The sequence below is a fragment of the Lagenorhynchus albirostris genome, chromosome 12 (assembly GCF_949774975.1).
Source record: "Lagenorhynchus albirostris chromosome 12, mLagAlb1.1, whole genome shotgun sequence".
Taxonomy (NCBI): Eukaryota; Metazoa; Chordata; class Mammalia; order Artiodactyla; family Delphinidae; genus Lagenorhynchus; species Lagenorhynchus albirostris.
This window is the reverse complement of record NC_083106.1, coordinates 13,571,860-13,591,225: the sequence shown is the minus strand read 5'-3', so window position 1 is coordinate 13,591,225 and position 19,366 is coordinate 13,571,860. Positions and strand designations below refer to the sequence as shown.

Genomic DNA, 19,366 nt, shown 5'->3' with positions numbered 1-19,366 from the left:
ATGGAAACTTATCATCACAAAGTTCACCATGACTTTGTCTTTCAGGTCAGGGCTGCTCTTCTTTGCAGGATCATGAAACGAAAACAAGAAGTTAAGTTGCAGAAGGGATTTCGTACTTGATTTTGTTTTACAACGCAACCATAACAAAGAGCATTTCATTTTCCTCTCACTTCCTTGAACTTGCCTGTACTAATTGAAGTTCATTCTCCACCTTGACTCTGTCTGCAGAAATGTTGGCTTCTGGGGGACTGGCTATAGCTTCACATCGCTCTAACCAAGTCAAAAAGGTAGACAGTTCTTTCTCTAGCCTACACAAAGCAGAGATAAGAAACAAATTCATGCAAAATTATCATACTTGAAAACTTTTCTGAAGTTGAGGGGTTCAACAGTAACCATTATAAATACCACAGTGTTTGTTGTCTTTTTCTAGACGTGAAGGTGGAAAAACCACTCCTTTCATGTTTGTGTATGAACTTGCACATGTGTTTAGATGTGTGCAATGTGTAAAGATACTCATACATCCCCTCCACAATCAGGGATCTTCATCTTATAATGAAGATCAATGTCTTCCCATGGTAGGCACATGAGTTGATGAGTTTTACATGCGGGATGATCATGTCCCATCACTTGAAGTCCAGAATTTCCTAGTTAGGAGTAGCTATTGAAACCCTGGCTGCCAACTGGAGAAGGAAGGCTGCTCACCTCTGCCAGTGGGCCAGCAGCTTCTCGAGCACAATCTGTCTCTCCTTGGTCTGACGCAGCAAACACTCATAGTTCTGCTTCAGGGCTGCAGCCTCCTGGATGGAGGAGTCTCTGTGAGAGACCTTGCGGGCGCTGGCTGACAGGGCAGCCACCGTGCTGGTCAGTGATTCCAGGGCCTGACAGAGATCCTGATGTGAGAGCAAAAGAGTTCCATGAAAGCATAGCATCAAGAAAGGAGACCTAAGTTTTTCTTTGAGACCCGTTATCACCAAACGTTTTCGCAAAGGCATAATAAACAGCAATGGTACTAAAATATGTCTCTGCCCATGATTTTCAGCAAAAAAAATTCTCTGCCCATGATTTTCAGCGAGACATAGTGAAAGTGACAAGCAAGTTACTTCATAAATGCAGAAGTCAAAGGTGAGAATGGAGAGACTATTCCCCAAATAAGAATTTGTTGCTGTTTACTGAATAATTACAACTTTCCCTTAAGGATTTAGATAATTTGTGAAAATTGTTATTCATGTTATACCAAATATATTTTTAAAAACCCTACTCCTAATTTATAAGAGCTACATGCAACATGCTGTAATTTTATTAAAAAAAAATATGGGAAGTTATGGCTGACATAGCTGCCGTCAGGAATCCATGATAAGAACAATTAGGGAACCTGAGAATGTGGCAGGCACTGTGTTATGTACATTATATATATTATCTCATTTAATCTTCATAAGAACCATAAGAGGTATGTTCTTTCATTTGCCCCCATTTTACAGATCAGAAAATCAAGATAGAGAAAAATAACTTGCTTTAGGAAATCCAAATATTAGAAACATACAATATTATCCTCTCTGGTACTCAATTGTTAACTTAGTTGTCTATTAAAATAATTCTATCCAATCTAATTTTCCTACTTTTCCTCATTTGGGGGTTATTCTTTTAAAAATTACATAAGTAACACAATAATGCATTGTTATGATAAATATTCAAACAATATAAATTCCACTTTCTCTTCCACTTGTGCTTTTGTCAACTGTTTGCTATTACTGTGGCCCCTTTCTCTGTATTTGTGCATGCATGCACACATAATAGGGATTATATATATATTTTTTTTTCTGGTTTATTAATTAACACACATCTTTTGAGTATTTCTTTGTGCATGATTCTCTTGCTTTGCTCCTTCCTCTGAATTCTTCCAGAGGCATCTATTGCTTTGCAAAATATCTCACAGTGGTTACCAGTTCAGGGACCAGATCAAAAAAGCTAGCCATTGTGGAAAAGATCAGTGAGGACATGATCTTTGCACATCTGAGTGTAGTGGATTAGAATCTGAAATCTGCCATGCAAACGTATACATATTTTTCTGCACATTTAATTTTTTATAATGTTGGCAAGAGGTAACAGGGCTTATTACAGCTATAATCTGAAAAAGTTACATGTTCTAATTATAAGAGAGAAATATATCTTAAATGACTACACTTTAAAATACATTTTTAATGAAAACTTATTTGCACAGTTATATTTCTTGTGTTATATGAAGTGAATATGTTTGATCTATATTATTCCTCAAGGAACATACAATTTTTTTCAATTTTAACTCTAATAAAAATATTTACTGTTTTCCTTTCAAGCAGGAATTATCACATTTCTGAGTAGGTAAATAAGAAGAAACGTTGAAACATGCTCGTACCATATGTTCTTGGAGAACTTTGTATGTTTCTGCAGCTGAAGAACATATTTTAATTGGATCAGCAAGTTTATCTTCAAATTCAGACAGAGTCTGCTGGATCTAAAACATTGGTAATATATAAAAATGATGATGGGGAAAACATACATCAAGGCAGAGAAGGTTACTGGGGAAACAGCATGCCTATCTTTTCTGGATAACATTCAGTGTGATGATAAAATCTATTTTAAAAAAAAACCCAAATCAATGTGTTCCACTATTTGAAAGAAATATAATTAAGACTTAATACCTATCTGAACACAATATATAATGGCATTTTTATATTCCCTGAAAAAAGGTTACATATAAACTACAAACTCAGTCATCACTGACAACTTGGTAAATAATTGGCAAATTGTGTCTTTTCCTTATTCCATTATTTCTGGACAATTGATAAAATGCAATGTGAAATAGGTAACTTTAGCATGCAAGGACCAATTGTTACCTTTTTAAGATTCTCTTCAAACTTTTGCTGCTGAGATAAATGTCCCAGGATTGTTCCTTCCAGACTCTGTGCATGTTCTCGGAGTTCTTCCCAGTATCTTATTATCTGTGTTAACTTGGCTTTGATTCGAGCAGATTCTCCAGTGGTAATAAATTGAGCAAAAGACTGAGCTGCTTCTTCTAGTCCTGTAATGCTGCTGATCTTACTTTCTATTTCCTGAATCGTGACCTAATATTTAAAACAAGAAAAATGACAATGTAGGCTGAGCAAGCCTGCCTTCCTGAAATGATATAATCATCTGCAGAGAGAGAAAATCAGCAGAATTTTTCCTTAACTGACATTTCAACATACTTGCACCATTAGAAAGCAGCTAGCTACAAACAAACACCATGTGTTTCCTGACCTCCTTTGGGGAGGATAGGTATGCAGACAATGTCTGAAAAATACAAACTGGTGGTGGTCATACTTGCTGGATGGAGAATAAGGAGAAAAGGCCACCCCTGCTCACAGTGAAGCAAGAACATGTCCCTGGAACTCTTACAGTCTCTCTGAAGGTACAGAGAATTCTCTGCTTATCCTATGAGTCAAGAGTTTTGACCAACTGGTCTGGGAAGTAGTATGTTCCCAAACGCATAGGAATGCTAATATTGGCATTCATTTAATTTTCCTAAAATGAAGCTGAGTATTTCATATTTTACCAAACTAAAAGCTTTTCTGATTCTGCTCCTACCTAAACCCAGTCTCTTCATATTTATCACCTATACTTTATGCCAATGGTTTCCAAATTTGGAATACATTAGGGTCTCCTGGCTCCAACCTCAGGGAGTCAGACTCCCTGGGTCTCAGGCAGGGCCCACTTCGCAGCTCTGACAACTTCCCGGGTGATGCACTGCTGCTGACCCAGAAAATCCACTTGGGGAACCACCACTGTATTCACTAGCTGCAGACTCTACAGTAAGGAGCCTACAGACTATGATTTCCATTTGGGGCAGGAGGACATTTTACCTATTAGCCAACCCAAGAAAAGTACCGAAAGTGGGCACATGCGCGTGCGTGTGCGTGCGCGTGCGCGTGTGTTGGGGGGGCCTCTTATAAACAGAGGTTTATTTATTTATAAGAGAAGAAAAACTGTTTCTCTGAGAAAAAGAGCCAAACCATTCAATCAAAATAAAGCCAAAAATTCAGACAAGTCTCAGTTTCAAATAACTTAAATAGAAAATACTGTTACCCTAGAAAAAATAAATGTGTGACTTCTGTCTAGATGAGACAACAGAGTCAGAAATAACTTCTGTTTAGATAAGACTCTTGGAAATAGCTGGCATCAGATTAGTGCCAGTTACACATCAGCTGTTTGTTTTTATTTTTCATATTCATGACTATAGTGGTATATCTGATAGATATTTGTTGTTTGAGCATTAATACAATCTTTCTTTGTTTTGCTGTTTTTTAAGATGATTTTTTTTGGAAAAATTACTCATAATTCAACAAATGTATTTTGAGTTTTTTATGTGCTAATAGTTGTTCTAGGTGCTTCCAACAGCTCAGTGAAACCATCTTAGTTAAGATCAAAGTTCTTAGTTCTTAGAGTAATATATGCCATTAACAAATTCATAGATGCAAACTATATAATTATATTGTTGGATTGTGGCAGAAAAAATTTCCAATCCACGAAGAGAAGATGGAAGATGAACCCAGTGTATGTTCTTATCATTTGTGAGTTATCAATTAGGAATAAGAAATTAGTCAATTTGGAATAGCATGTAATAAAGAACAAAAATGGGCTTATAGGTAAATATCTTCACAACAACACTCAAATGCTTCATTAATTTTAATCCTAAGAGTTTGAAGTGAAAATACTATGACAAGTGTTAACATATTTTGAATATTTCCTATAATGTAATCTTCTGTTTGGAAATAGAAAGGGAACCTATGAGCCTCAACTCCACAGTGCAGTGTATTCAACTCTATCTTTGCTTATTTCTAGCAAATATATTTTTCCTGATACTCCTATTCATTTTTAGATAGTTTTCCAAGTGTCATATTGGAATATTAAAATGTATTTCAGCCTGACGGCATAGAAATCCACAACTGAATGTTTATATACTTAAAAATAAAATACTTAATCATTTTGTTTCTTAAAAGCAATGTGATGACATTTGATCGCTGACATATTTCAGAAGTTCTGGAATTAAGGTTTAAGAAAATAGAAAAATGAATTAGAGGAAGGATAGACAAGTTAAAGGGTGTATGTCAAAAATTTCTGAAGGAAGAATATTGAGACAAAACTATTTAAATGCGCTATTCTTTGTTTTCTTAGAATTAAAGGGCAACTTTTAAAAACAGTTTTAAAGATTAAACATATTTCATTCTTTAATGGCTGGGCATCTGTTTTGCCTAGTATATCACACAAGACATAAGCTAGACTGCATACACCAGACTCCATGTATCCTTGACTGCAGAAGATGCGTGATAGGCAATCTGCACAGCTTGTAATCTTAGCTAAACAATATTGCCTCCTCCCACTGTGCACATGGCAATGACTTGTTCTGAGTCGTAATGCGAAACATTCCCTCCCCTTGGTATTTATTTTACTATATTTAATCGAATGAAATGGCAAAGGGTTTTCCCACTCCAAAAAAATTGAGCTGAGTTAGAAAAAGAAGCGGTTGAACTGTGAAAATGTGTTGTGTAAAAATAGCATAAAAGAAAGAGAAATGAACATTCAGAATTCATTTCTTTCAGCCCATTTTTTTTCTTAAGCTACTTGAATGAAATGGACGATGACAGTCTATGTACTTGGTTATTTTAGAACTGGAGGATAACATATCAGAGCGTCTCAGTCCATGCCCCCAAGGGCATCATAAATGCCAGCATTAGATCGATGGAATCTGATGGCTTCACGTGAAGAAAGTAATTTCTCCAACCCCTCCTTGTGGCTGGTGAGGGTAAATGCCACCAACACTTGAGCTAGACATTTAGAATAGTTCTTAAAAATAAGGTTGTAGACGATGAACACATTTCATGGCGTATAAATCCATCAACAGGGCACTCTAATGGGGTTAATTCAAAATCAAGGAAAAGAATAATGTAACCATAAAAACATTTTAATGATATTGCACACAATAATGACTTTGAATGCATAAGCCAGACAATATTAATACATAATTCCATCTATTAAGTGTTGCCCAGTGTCAATCAAGACCTTTTAGCTCAGCATTTTGTGTGAAGTTAATTTTAATAGAGTCACATAGCAATGACAGATTTGTTCTGGGGACAAATAGCATTTGATGAAATGTAAGAAAGGTGCTCTTAAAACCTAGACATGGATTATAAATGTAACTTGTGAGCAGGTCACCTTAATTTGGTTGATTTGTGTGTCCATGGCAGATGACGAAGTTTCCAAGTCATTGAGTTCTTTTTCTTTCTCAGTTATCCAGACGGACAGGGTCTCAAAATTAGTGCCAAAATGATTCCACTTGTTTTTCACCATTTCCATGGTTTTAATACTAAAATTAACCAAATTAAGTAAATAAAATGCAGTATCTTAATAGAGAAAAACAATACATTTTCCTTTAAATCACCAGGTGAAAAGATAGTGAAGACATCTGTGACCACATCAAAGCTGAAACTATTAGAACAGGGGGAAAAAAATACACATTTGATCTGAGTTAGTCAGTCCTCAAGTATTCCTGTCTCTTCTGAGAATGAGGTAGCACTAAGCTATGTTATGGATGGAACTGTGCTTTGAACAAAATATTGCTGGGTCCAAAGGGTTTGAATCCAGGCATAATCTTGTTAAACTGTGCATGCGAACAGTAGTTGCCAGACTTATTTTAGTAAACTTCTCACCTAGATTCCAGTGCACACAGTTTTTTTAACAGTCCTACTTTTGTCAACGTGGCCCTTTGGCTCTTAGAGGAGAGATACTGCAGTGATGCTTTATACTCAGAGATCTTTATAAAATACATCTTTATGAAGCAAGATAACGCTTGTAATCTGAATCCCATGCTGCCGTGCAGGAACTGTTCCTGTTATTAGAGTGGAGGCTGCAATCTATTATCTATAACAATTTCAGCTATTCTTAGATGTCTGTATGATCTTGATTCTAAAAGACTTTATAAATTCTTGTACATGAGCACCCTAACTGCTTTTAGACAATTTGGGACTTATTTGTAATAAATCTAGTGAATAAAATTTCAATTACAGGTTCCCAGTTTGTATTAGTTATGCACATATAGCCATGGGATAGTTATGCATATATAACCAGGTGATTATGGCTTTCAGTTTAGAAAAAGACTGGGAAACTAAGAGTATATCATTGAACTGTTAAGTCCTTGGGTTAAAAAAAAAGAAGGAATTTCCCTGTTTACCAAAAGGCACTTGAAGACATCAAGGAAAATACAATGGCATCATTGATTGTCAAATTCAATAATACTGCAGCCTCAAATGTATACCCTGGATGAGTCTATGCTCTCATCAGTACAGTTAATTCAAGCTCTATTATATTTCAATTTTTTTAATGAAATAAAGATTCAAGTGGATATTTCTAATGGAAGTAACTTCCTTTCTAATAAACTCTAAGTTTTACTATTTCTACCTTGATAGATAATATTTAAAGGTTTAAGTCACAATTTACCTTAAATAAATTATTTAATAAATTTTAAAGTTTAGACACAGGTACAACATTAATTATAAGGTGTTAATAGTATTAAAAACAAATTTTACATTTTAATACTCATCTAGAAATTATGTCCTATACCTTAAAAACAATACATGTGGGTGATTTGCCACTAAATAACCTTTAAAATAGAACCATTCAGCCATATTATTTTGAGGAACATTGGTCATATGTTTATCCCCTCCAAATTTTTGTGTGTGTCTATCTTGTACATAACAGGATACCATAGGCCAAACTATTTTCTTTCTTTTTAGATATTTAAACACTAAATGTTTAAAAATAAAATATATTTTTGAAATTAATTTTTGGAAATAGTATACAATCAGTGACAATTTGAACATTGAGGCACTGTAAGCAAGCTCTGTGAGCTTCTTGGAGTTGAAGATGCCTGGTCTATGCCATATGTATTTAGGCCTAGAATCTACACAACCAAAAATCTACCCTTCCCTCTAACAGGTGACAGCAGAATAATACAGTAAAAAAATTATCTTAAATATTGGTTCTTTTTTGAGATTCCCTTCTCCAGTGTACAAAGGCCACTGAAATTTTATAGATATGGCTTTCTCATGAACAGAATCAGTTTACGATGCAAAAACCACATCACTTATATTTTTCTGCTCTGTTACAGATGTTGGTTTCTCTATTGGTGATATTTTCTTTTGAATTGTAAGTTGCTTCCTCAACACATGCTGAAATACACGGACACTTGGAGATTTTAAAAGAATGTTTTGAATACAATATACAGGAAAGAGTGTATGAAACTTTATCTCAGAGAAGAAAGTTTAGGACTTGTCAAGCACATACTCTTCTTCAAGTGTGTCTTCTAATTTTTTGACTTGCTCTTGGATTGACTTGGCCTGCCGTTGAAGCAGCCGCTTATTCTTGGGCCCAAGTGGGATCTCTGAAGCTTCCTTCACAAGATTCTCAGCCTGGACTGCAATACCTTCTGTTCGCTTAGAAAACTCCTAAAAAAGATATTATAATTGTTAGAACAGCATCTTCTATAAAACTCTGCTCTCAAATAAACTGCACATACTGTAGTCTCCCCCCAGAATAGATGGATAGATAAATAGATAGATTCAAACATATAAGAATGTTGGCATATAATATTCTTAGCAATAAAACAGACTTTTTTTCATTATGGCCAAAATAGACACTTTGTTAAATTATTTTCATTTTATATAAGTGAAACCACAACCAGACCTTCATAGTTGGAGAACTACTTTCATAGTTATCCAACAATTCTCAAAAAAATGTGTACTCCTTTGTCTCCCGGTTTGGGTTTTCTGTTTAGAATTCTGCGCCACATTATAGTAATTAACTTGTCTACACATATGTTAGTTTATTACAGGCCAGTTGGGCAATGATCATTAGTGATTTTTTTTTTCAGTCATAAAGATAACAGATTTCTAGGCCAGTGAATATAAATACTTGTTTATTTAATTGAAGGATATCTTAGTCAACACAGAGTATCACTGATCTTTAAAAAAACATTTTGTTAACTAGTTCTCTGAAAAGAGCTATAAACTGATCTTAATGCTGTTAAATCTTGTTTACTATATATCCATATACTACACGAGGGAAAGAAGATAAGTTTTGAACTACTCAAACCTGGACTAGGGTTCTGGATTTGCTAATTACTAGTTGTTCGTCTTTGGCAAATTACTTTTCAGGCTCTTTCACATAAAACGCAGATAGTAATACTTTTCTCAAAAGTTTACTGTTAACATTTCATTAGCAATTTCATTTTTAAGTGCCCGGCACTCTGGCATACCTATTATCATTTTTTTTTTTTTACTACCTTCACATAAAATTGAGGATAAAATGGTTTATAAAGTTCACACACTGATTTTCAATAATAGTGAATCACCTTAATTCAAAAATTAATTTCATATATCTGAGGCACTGGTAAATTTTAGTTATCTCAACTCTGTCAGGTAAATATATTGAATACTGAATTAGAAAAGGTAAACCCAGAGACAATCCTGAGTGGAAAAAAAGTAACTTAGGGTCTCATTTCTTCTCCTGGATTATATCAGAGGAGCTTCAAATTTTGATCATAAACTGCTCTCTCCTAAATAAGTAGTGTAAATAATTTTTAAAAGTCAGACTCCTGATAGCCACCTTTTCCTACAGAGCATCCTCAAAATCATTACATAACACCATATAAGACAGTTACTACATAATACTACTTCATCTTCATGTTTGAAAGATTTAACGTCCTCACAGAAAGATCAACATTACTTCAGAGAAGTACCCTGCAATTTGAAAGAATAAAAATGAGTAAGTACATCTTCCTTATGGTTGAGAGATTTATAATATCCTAAAATACAGTATGTACTAATGTCACAACATTAAATTCTGTGGTTAGAAGCATCTACTATCACTATATGTGAACTTACTGCCATTGTAGATTCAATTGTGAAATCTGTGAATCACAGCACAACCCCATGAATAAAATAAGAAGCATAAAAGTGTTTTCTCCCCCTAGCGTTTCCCTGAACCCAGGAAAACACATGGAGAAAGTAGAGTTATGTTTGAAAATGCTTATATACATTCAATCTGAGAGCCTTTTGTGGGAGCTACGTATGGGGAAAGCACAATGCAGAGGAATCCGAAGAACAGAATGACGTTGATAAAAACCAAATTAAACAAAACTAGAATAATGTTGTAAGGCTTTATCTCTATGTCCTAAGAAGACATATGAGTGGCAGCAGGGTGCAGCTGGAAAGAATGGACTGTGGCATCAGACAGGTCTAGAGTTGAAACTTGGCTCTGACCTTCACACACAAACTAGCTGTGGGACCTTGAGTCACACCACTCCCTGAATTTTCATCTCATCAGTAAAGCCATACTGTGAAGATTAAACATGATATTGCTATAAACACACACTGGCAGACAGAAAGCCCTCAAGTTCCTCAGCACAACTACTCAAGGGTTACAACAGGCATGAAGGCTATATTAACAATGTCAAGGAAGCAGAGAAACAGAGAACAATTATTCCAGATGACATATGCTTGTGCAGCAGTGTATATTAACAATTAGTGAAGTAACTCAGTTTTTTCATGAAAATATAATATGGAGGCTGAGGTTATGAGCTCTAGACTCAGACCTCTTGGATTTGCATCCCAACCTCACCAGTTAGTAATCCTGAGATCTTGGATAAATTCAGTAACAACTTTGTACCTTATATTTCCTCATTTATACCACATGATTAATAATGGTAATACTCTCTAAGGATTAATAATTAATTAATTAATTAATAATCTCTAAGGATTATTTTGGTGATTAAAGAAGATGATAAACATCAAATGATTAGATCAGCAAATAGTGTATGTTCAATAATTGCTAGCTCACATCATTAAATCAATCCCAAAGTATGCAAGGTTATTGGCTAAGGAGAATTTTAAAAATAAGACAAAAAGACCACATTTGTTTCATCTATAGCTGGCAAACCAGTTCAAAGCAGTTGGAGCCGCAGGGTATCAGAAACTCTGGATGGAACCCAGGAGGAACACCCATGTGTTAATTCACACAATATATGTGTTTGTATTTATAAAAGATACCTGATACATTTTTAATATGTAAAATAATTAAAATTAAAAATAAATAATTTCTATTTAAATGGCTGATGAAAATCATACAGAATTGAAAGATTCTGTGGCCTTATAAAACTTCCAACTCCTCAGTGAGTTAATAACAGGAGAAGTAGTGACAAATTTACAGTACAAGAGACACAGAAGCCTTCTACTGGTGAGAAAACAGAAGCACAGGGGTTTCCTTGCTAAAGGTTATGAAAGGATGGATGTAAGAATGTTCTTTCTTATACATTGACAAACACATTTCTACACTAATTCAGTCTTTCTATAAATCCAAAACATATGCAATAGGAACCAAAGGGGCCTGTACAACTCTAAATGATTCGCACAAATTTACTGGTCTGCTCTGAGTGTCCAAGGTGTTTGAGCTTACAGGGTTGAGCTTACCAAGCACACCTACTAAATATTATCTCTTGGATGTCCCACTGGACATCAAACTCAATATGTTCAAAATGCAGTTGTTCATCTTCCCCCATTAACAGCTACTCCAATTTCCTGTCTCGCTCCCATTGTCTCCGTCAGGCTCAGAACCTTGGGTATCATGCTTTTTTCCTTCCCTTTGTCTCTTTTACATCTGTCCCAATATCTCCATTACCCTAATTCATGTTCCTATTCATGTACGCATGCAATAACTTTATAACTAGAACCCATGACTCCAGACTTCTATGCTTTCAATGTTCTACACCTGCTTAAGAAACCCATCTCCCTAAAGGACAGCTCTGCTCATGTGACTCTCCTTACAAACCTCTAATGGTTCCACGTAGCCTAGAGAGTAACGCTTTAGGCCTTCAAGACTCTTTGTGATGTGGCCCAACTTTCCTTTACAACTTCACTCCCCTTTTCTGCTTTATAGCAGAGAATCCCCATTTCTCACACTTTTATACTTCATGGCGTTTCCCATTACAGGAATGCTGGTTTTCTGCCCCAAACTCTGCTTTTCTATGTCTTACCTGACCTTCGAGTTTCAGTTCAAAATATCACTGACTTCAGAAAGATGTTTTAGAAATTTATCCATCTATTAGGAAACTATTTCCCACTTTAATGAAAACATCTTGATGTTTCAATCTTATTTATGTTTTCATTCCCCAGAGCAACCTGACCAATGTGTTGAAGAGTGAATCATAAGTAAACAATAAAAATTGATTAAATAATTATAATAAGTAATGAAATGAAACACAGTTTTTCTTGGGAATAATGGGTACCAAGGGACTATGTGGTCTTGCCAATATACCTTTGTCTGTTCCAATTCTGAAGATAAGCTTTCCAAACTGCTAAAACTCAAGAAGCGCTCGTGGCTGGAACCTGTTTGAAAAAGGTATCTGACCACTGTCTCTTTGTTTGTTTCAAATCTCTCCCATTTTCTTAATGTGACCTAAATTAGAAAAAATAAATAACATATGATGTTATGAATTATCAGAATGTATCACAAAATATTGTCACATTTCCATTCATTTGTCAGGCTATTAACTTCCAGTTAACTTTCAGTTCAAATGTCAAACAATTACACAGAATAAAAATGATTTTAATGTCTTCTATAAGAATTCCCCTTTTGACTCTCAATTCATCTACCAAAAGAGGATGTATGGCCTAAGAGTCTGAGTTTTTTTTATCTTCTGTAAAGTCCTATGACTCTTAGGATATTACTTAACTGTAGATAAGGGACAAAAGAAAGAAACCCTCCCAATGTCTCTCAAAAAAAAAAAAAAGGAAGGATGAAAGAGAGAGAGAGAAGGAAGTGCAGCAGGCGGTGAGCAGGGGGAAATAAAAAATCCAAGAACTTTTTTAAGTTAATGTGTTAAGGACACAACAAACCATAAAGGTGTGACTGCTGGACTGTCCAGAAAAGTGAAATAATCCAACATCAATTTCTGGATTCAGACAAGTGTGGATTAAAATCCTGGCTTTACGGGACTTCCCTGGTGGCGCAGTGGTTGAGAGTCCGCCTGCCGATGCAGGGGACGCGGGTTCGTGCCCCAGTCCGGGAGGATCCCACATGCCGTGGAGCGGCTGGGCCCGTGAGCCATGACGGCTGAGCCTGCGCATCCGGAGGCTGTGCTCCACAACGGGAGAGGCCACAACAGTGAGAGGCCCGCATACCGCAAAAAAAAAAAAAAAAAAATCCTGGCTTTACAATTGATCCCTGCTCTGTGATTTCAGAGAAAATCCTCTCTTTGTTTTTAAGCATCCACACTTGGAAAATGTGCTAATTACGGTACCTATCTCACAAGGCTGATGCTGTGATTAAAAGAGATAAGAGATAACTCATGTAGTGTTTAATGGAATGCGGGCGCCTCAGAGGCGGGAACAATAAACCTTTGCTCCTGCTAGTAGGACATGTGTAACCTGTGACCCAGAAGTTAATACAGGCCATGACGTAACTTCCGGTCTCCTACCTGGATGCGGCGCTCCTGCTTCTCCCGGCTGTGCTCCACGTTGTCCAGGGTGCTCTCTAGCTTCTGCAGCTCCTCTTGGACTCGGCCAGGCAGCCCACCTTCTCCCTGCCGAGCCTGTGCGATCTGCTGCTGCACATCCCTCTTCTTTGCATTGATCCTCTTTGTCTTTTGCTGGAAGCATTTGTTCAACAGATGGATAGAAATATTAACTGTCTAAGCACCCAGGCAGGGACATAAACACCCACACTTTAATAGTTACGGAAAGGTACAATCTCCCGCAGCAGGGGCCCGAACTGCATTGTAAACTTAGGATGAATAGTTAAGATGGTAATGAAGGCTCTATAGTAATCAAAGATGGGCGTCATTTATAAATATTTTATGTTTTTAATGGGAAACAGCATAATTAATTTGGCCAGAGTGTTTTAATTGTGTGCTAATTTAGATAACATTTAATATTTCGTGCAATACTACAGATGGAATTTGGCAGAACTATTCATTTGACATAATTCTCCTTAAAGAACTATATTCTGCCTAAAAACACGAAGTCCCAACTCCAATTTTTTAAAATCATCCATGCTGTAAAAATGCTAATATGAAGAGATTTAATTCCAGGGTATATTCAGAATGATTAATAGTCTGAGATATTTGGGGAAAGATATGTTTTAAAATAAACTTTTTATTGAAGTATAATGTACACACAGAATGGTACACAAATCTCAAAACACAGCTTACGAATTTTCACAAAGTAAACACACCCATATAGCCACGCACCTGGTCCAAGAAATGTGAAGAGTTTTTAAATATTAATGTAAATATCTATAATCTAATATTTCTCTGATTTAAAGTAAACTGAAACCCAAACAACACTTACAGTGATTGAAAATATAACACTAAGCATTATTTTCTTTTGGACTCACAGCCTTTTTATAATTACTAAGTAAATCTGTAAAGCCTAAAGGCTGCTGTTTTATATATACTTTTAATGCAACTTCCATTTTGATATATTATTACATATAAAATTAGCTAACATTTTCTTACATATTAAGTTAGCCAAAATTCTGTCATTAATTTGAAAATCATACTTCCACTTATGTTGAGTTTGACAAGTAAAGCTGATTAAAACTGTTAATTATCAATATATGTACCAGAATTTCTTTAGTTCCGGTTCTAATCCTTTGTAGGAGCACACTCTTCAGAAAGGACTGGTACATGTTAATTTATAATTTCCCAAACCAGGATGTATTCAAAGTTGTAAATTGAAGAGCAAAGATTGCAACATAATAAAAGAACAGCGATCTCAAATATGAAAGTTTGTTTATGCTTTCCTTCTCTGTTATGAAAAGGACAATTTAGCAATTTAGCAAAGGACCATTTTGTGAAGGTTTTCATAGCAAAATCAACTTTTCTTCCACAATATTCCTCAAACTTTTTGGTATCATCAAATCGCTCTGGCTGAGAATTTATCTTGCAAGATGTTCTAAAATATTTAGTGTTTAATAGAGCGGACAGAAGTGCCAAGTTTTTTTAACTATTCATCTGAGTTGCCTCCCAAGCTCCCCATCTTCCCCCCTCCAGTCAGTGGATAGACTTCCTCACCATCTCTCTGGTTCTCAGTAACTAAACAACTTTGCATAAATGCACTGAAGTAAACAGGCATCCTACCTGGTGATGAAAGAGTAGTTGCTGTGCTTCAAACAAATTTTCAGTGTCCAAGATCTTCTCAGCTTCTTCCTGGACTTCCTTAGAGCCAGTCATTAACTCTTCAAGGGAACTCTTGACTATTTCTTTGTACCAGACACAGTCTCCAAAGTTGCTTAACATCTTTTCAACCTAGATTTTCATGAAAAATCAATCGATCAAACTGTTAGATTAGGGACATCTAATTTTCTGTAGAGAATTTCAGATCTTTCAGAATCAGGGAACTTTGTCATCCAAGTGATCATTTTTCCATGCTAGCTTATAAATGATTTCAAGAAATCCTGATAACTATTTATTATACTTTACATTCTTACATTATCGTCCCATGTACAAACTCATCAGATTCGTAAGATAACCTGGTCAGTAAAAATATTCTTTCAAGGGTAGACGTGGCCCTACTAGAAATGGAGTAGATGGGTTTGTATAATCTACAAAGGACTATAAACATTGAAATGTATATCAAGTTTAAAATGAGTAGAACTTGCCCGAAAGAGACTTCACTGGCCTGCTGACTCAACATGAATATTTTATTATTACTAGCTATCAGTTATTTACTATGTTCCAGGCACTGTACTAAGCGCTTTACATACATCATTGCATTCAATTCTTGACACCACCTTTTGGGTAAGTATTTTTAGCCCTGTTTTACAAGTACATAAATCAAGGTCCAGAGATGTTAAATGACAAGCTCATGGTTACGTAGGAAATGGGGTATCAGAGTTAAGCTCTGGAACTGGGATCGTTTGACTCTCAAGCCTGGGTTCTTAACCTCAAACTGACCATGAAAGAATGCTTTTAGTAAGACTCAAAGTGTGGATCTATAAGCTTTGTACTTTAAATATAGATAGTTAACCTGAACTAACATCCAATAACGTCACAGACCATAAAGCAAACATCCTGCCCATCTTCCCCACCAATCTTCATATGCATAAGTATCTGAGCTATTCTGTTTAAACTACACATTCTTTATAAAATTACTTGTTAAACTGCAACCCAAAGGAACCTTCCAGATTCTTCACCCCGAGCTGTCCATTTAGAGGATGAGTAAATGCTTTACCTCTGACAACAAGGTCCCAAGAGCCTTGAAGGAACTAGATAATTTCGCCAGCTCGTCTCCTTGCTTTTGGGCTTCATTCTCAGAAGAGACTTCAATCAAAATTTTAAGCCTGGATTTCAGCCAGCTGAGAGTCTCGCCTTTTTTGGTAACACCATTTCTGATCTCCTGGAATGAAAGAACACCTTTGATGTACAAAATAAAACTGTGAATCACAACTTTCCAGCAAGAAAGTACTGAACCTAAGAAGGTTTGTCAGGTGGAGGTAGGAGAGCCAGGCATTCACTCACCAAGAGAATGCCTGCTTATTTCACTTTTTGTTCACATCTGTAACAAAGTCTACAAGTGCTAGAAAGAAATGTTTCCCCAACTCCAATACCCAATGTGTAAAATCAGTACTGTCTGTGCCAAAAAATTACCTCCATAATTAGATGTCTGTATATTTCCTTGATCACAACAAAGATGCTTCTAAAAGTACTGTAGAAGGATATGTGAAATTGGGAATTATATACTTTGTCACCTTATTTTCTGTGAGCTGGAAGGAACGTAGTATTTTTTTGGAGAAAAAAAAAAGAAAGCGTCCTTTTTTAAATTAGTGGATTTCTCTTGAAGAATTTACTTGTTGAATATTATAATAGATGCCCTAAAGATTTATTTTAACTTCATTAACTCATATTTTATGCCTCATTTTGGTTAATTTTTGGAATTTAATACCCTAGACAGAAAGAAGCACAGACAGGAGCTCAGCTGTAATCCAGGCAGGGAGAGCTGACTGGCCAAGACGATGCCAGAAAGACTCCGGGCCACAGCCCTTGTAGGTCTAGGGACCAGGGCAATGGTGATTGGGGCAGCCTCTCCCTCCTACACCAGCTTTGGGTAGATGAGAGCTGTGGGCCTCCAACTGCTACAAGAGGGTCTTACAGGGCAAATGCATATGGAGGAAAATGGTTGGTTTTAGAAGCAAGTGATTTCTTCATTCTAAGATGTGAATTGTTTTGGTACTATAACAGCAACCAATAGCAAATATAAATATGCTTCTACAGGTGTAGCATGATATCGTTGAGTACCGTTAGCATTTAAGGGGATTATAAATTTAATAGGAAAAAATGGAAATCAGAGGATAGGAATAGAAAGGAAATAAATTCTCATTAACAGAAACTCTGTGACTTGCAAGGGTGCAAAATGCTGAAAGATAAAGAATGTTCACCATAGCATGTGTCTACAAAACCAAGAGCCAACCCAAGAGGGAGAGTATTGTTGTGTGCCATTCACAGAATGCAAACTGGGTTCGGGCCTGAGGTTCTGCTGCCCTGGCTGGGTTCGGGCCTGAGGTTCTGCTGCCCCGGCTGGGTTTATCAGGCCTGAGGTTCTGCTGCCCTGGCTGGGTTCGGGCCTGAGGTTCTGCTGCCCTGGCTGGGTTTATCAGGCCTGAGGTTCTGCTGCCCTGGCTGGGTTTATCAGGTGGTACTCATGCTCACAGAGGCTGACCCAATCCAGGCTGAAAGTGACATAGAAATGATGCTTAGAGACCTTGCCCAATTCCCTGATTTTCTATAACCTGTCTTTTGAGTAGCTGAAAATGTATAAAAACCTCTAGGGTTCTTGTTTTCTATGACAGTTCTTAAATCTCTGCTGTGTTGTACACCCATGCATGCAATTTTCCTCTCAGGGTTCCCCATTAGCTAACGATGCATTAGAGGCACCACTGAGCATGACTAAATCTCAAAGCTAACATGATTCCATAGAAAAAAACCCCTGCAGTTCTCCACAGTACCAGGAGAAAACTTATTTTAAGACAATTTTCAGGAAGTTAATTTCTTTATAGAAAGAAAACGTCAGTTAGACTGTTATCATTATTTTTTTATTCATGTATATTTTCTAATAACAAAAAATGGCCCAGAACTTACCTCTACAGCACATTTAACCTCTCCGTTGTTGGCAGTATCGATGGCCTTGTTCTTAATCCCCTTCAACTGGGTCTCCTTTGCAGATATCCAAGAGGAGAACTCAGAAATTCTGAAATAACACAGGTATTTTCTTATTAAAGGGAGAAAATATCCCCATGGTTAGAATACATTTTCTATTTTGAATTTATTTATGGAAATTTAACAATCAACTGATTAGAAACTCGGTTAACAGATATCATTCGATTGATTAGCAAACTGATTAACAAATTTCCCGGCAATGGTCCCTTCCACAGGAATGGCTGCCCCTGTGCTCAGGCACTTGAAGGAACGAGAAGGCAGAGCGGATGGACCTCGGCGGTGGAGGAGGGTGTGTCCTAGAGCCTGGGCACCTGCGAGTGGGGAAGGTACCACCTGAGGTCTGGCCTTACGTGTCTCCACCTGAGTGAGACAGAAACCCAAAGAGGCAGATGTCCCTTTTGAGGGACGTGAGGAAATCGGGGAGAAAGGGATTGCCTAATTTTGCTTCAAAGAGGCAACATCTGGGACACTTGGAAGTAAAGTGCTTCACCCTGTTTCTGACTGAAACTCATTCTTTAAATTAAATGAGGCATTTCTGTATCAGAGCATGAACACAATTGTACCATCTGATTATCTTTCTTGCGTGAGATGAAACATACATCATGGCTTGTTTTGCAAAGATGTTTGAATTAACGGAATTAGGAAAGACTACATCCTTCTCTGGGAACAACCCCAAGACTACCTGCTGGTGTAGTCCTTCCACTTGTCTGGGTCTTCCACCAGCTTCGCGTAGGTGCTGTCAATGGCAGCTCTGAGCTCCTTGAGTGTCACGTGACAGGTCTCAGGCGTGTTCCGTACAGCGTCCCGGACTGGGAGTTTCAGACACAGGTCTTCAATAAGCTGTAACCTTTTCTCACAGAGATGATGAGGACCCTTGTCACTGAAGAAGATCTAATGAGCAATAAACGTTTTTATAATCCCTGTGAGAATCCACACAAGACTTTCAAATTTTCATAGCAGATACTCATCTAGTCTAGCAGTATAAAGTAATTAAGCTATTGAGTGTTTTCAGACCCAAATGAAAGTATCAGGTCTATGCTTGAAGGAACATTGTGACTTCGAGGGGCTGCACTCAGGTGTGTGGGA

The 19,366-nt window shown here is 36.8% G+C and overlaps 1 protein-coding gene across 1 annotated transcript in view; it reads right to left on the bottom strand.

Moving 5' to 3' along the window:
* The window catches only part of SYNE1 (spectrin repeat containing nuclear envelope protein 1), a 456,320-nt gene that overhangs the window by 276,321 nt on the left and 160,633 nt on the right, over positions 1 to 19,366 (bottom strand). The window contains exons 25-36 of the mRNA XM_060168000.1: positions 18,963 to 19,171; positions 18,203 to 18,311; positions 16,299 to 16,463; positions 15,206 to 15,373; positions 13,544 to 13,714; positions 12,382 to 12,522; positions 8,356 to 8,516; positions 6,229 to 6,379; positions 2,874 to 3,101; positions 2,393 to 2,491; positions 703 to 890; positions 185 to 308 (exon numbers count right to left, since the gene is read on the bottom strand). Of these exons, the coding sequence (XP_060023983.1) occupies positions 185 to 308; positions 703 to 890; positions 2,393 to 2,491; positions 2,874 to 3,101; positions 6,229 to 6,379; positions 8,356 to 8,516; positions 12,382 to 12,522; positions 13,544 to 13,714; positions 15,206 to 15,373; positions 16,299 to 16,463; positions 18,203 to 18,311; positions 18,963 to 19,171 (1,914 nt within the window). The remainder of the gene's footprint in view (positions 1 to 184; positions 309 to 702; positions 891 to 2,392; positions 2,492 to 2,873; positions 3,102 to 6,228; positions 6,380 to 8,355; positions 8,517 to 12,381; positions 12,523 to 13,543; positions 13,715 to 15,205; positions 15,374 to 16,298; positions 16,464 to 18,202; positions 18,312 to 18,962; positions 19,172 to 19,366) is intronic.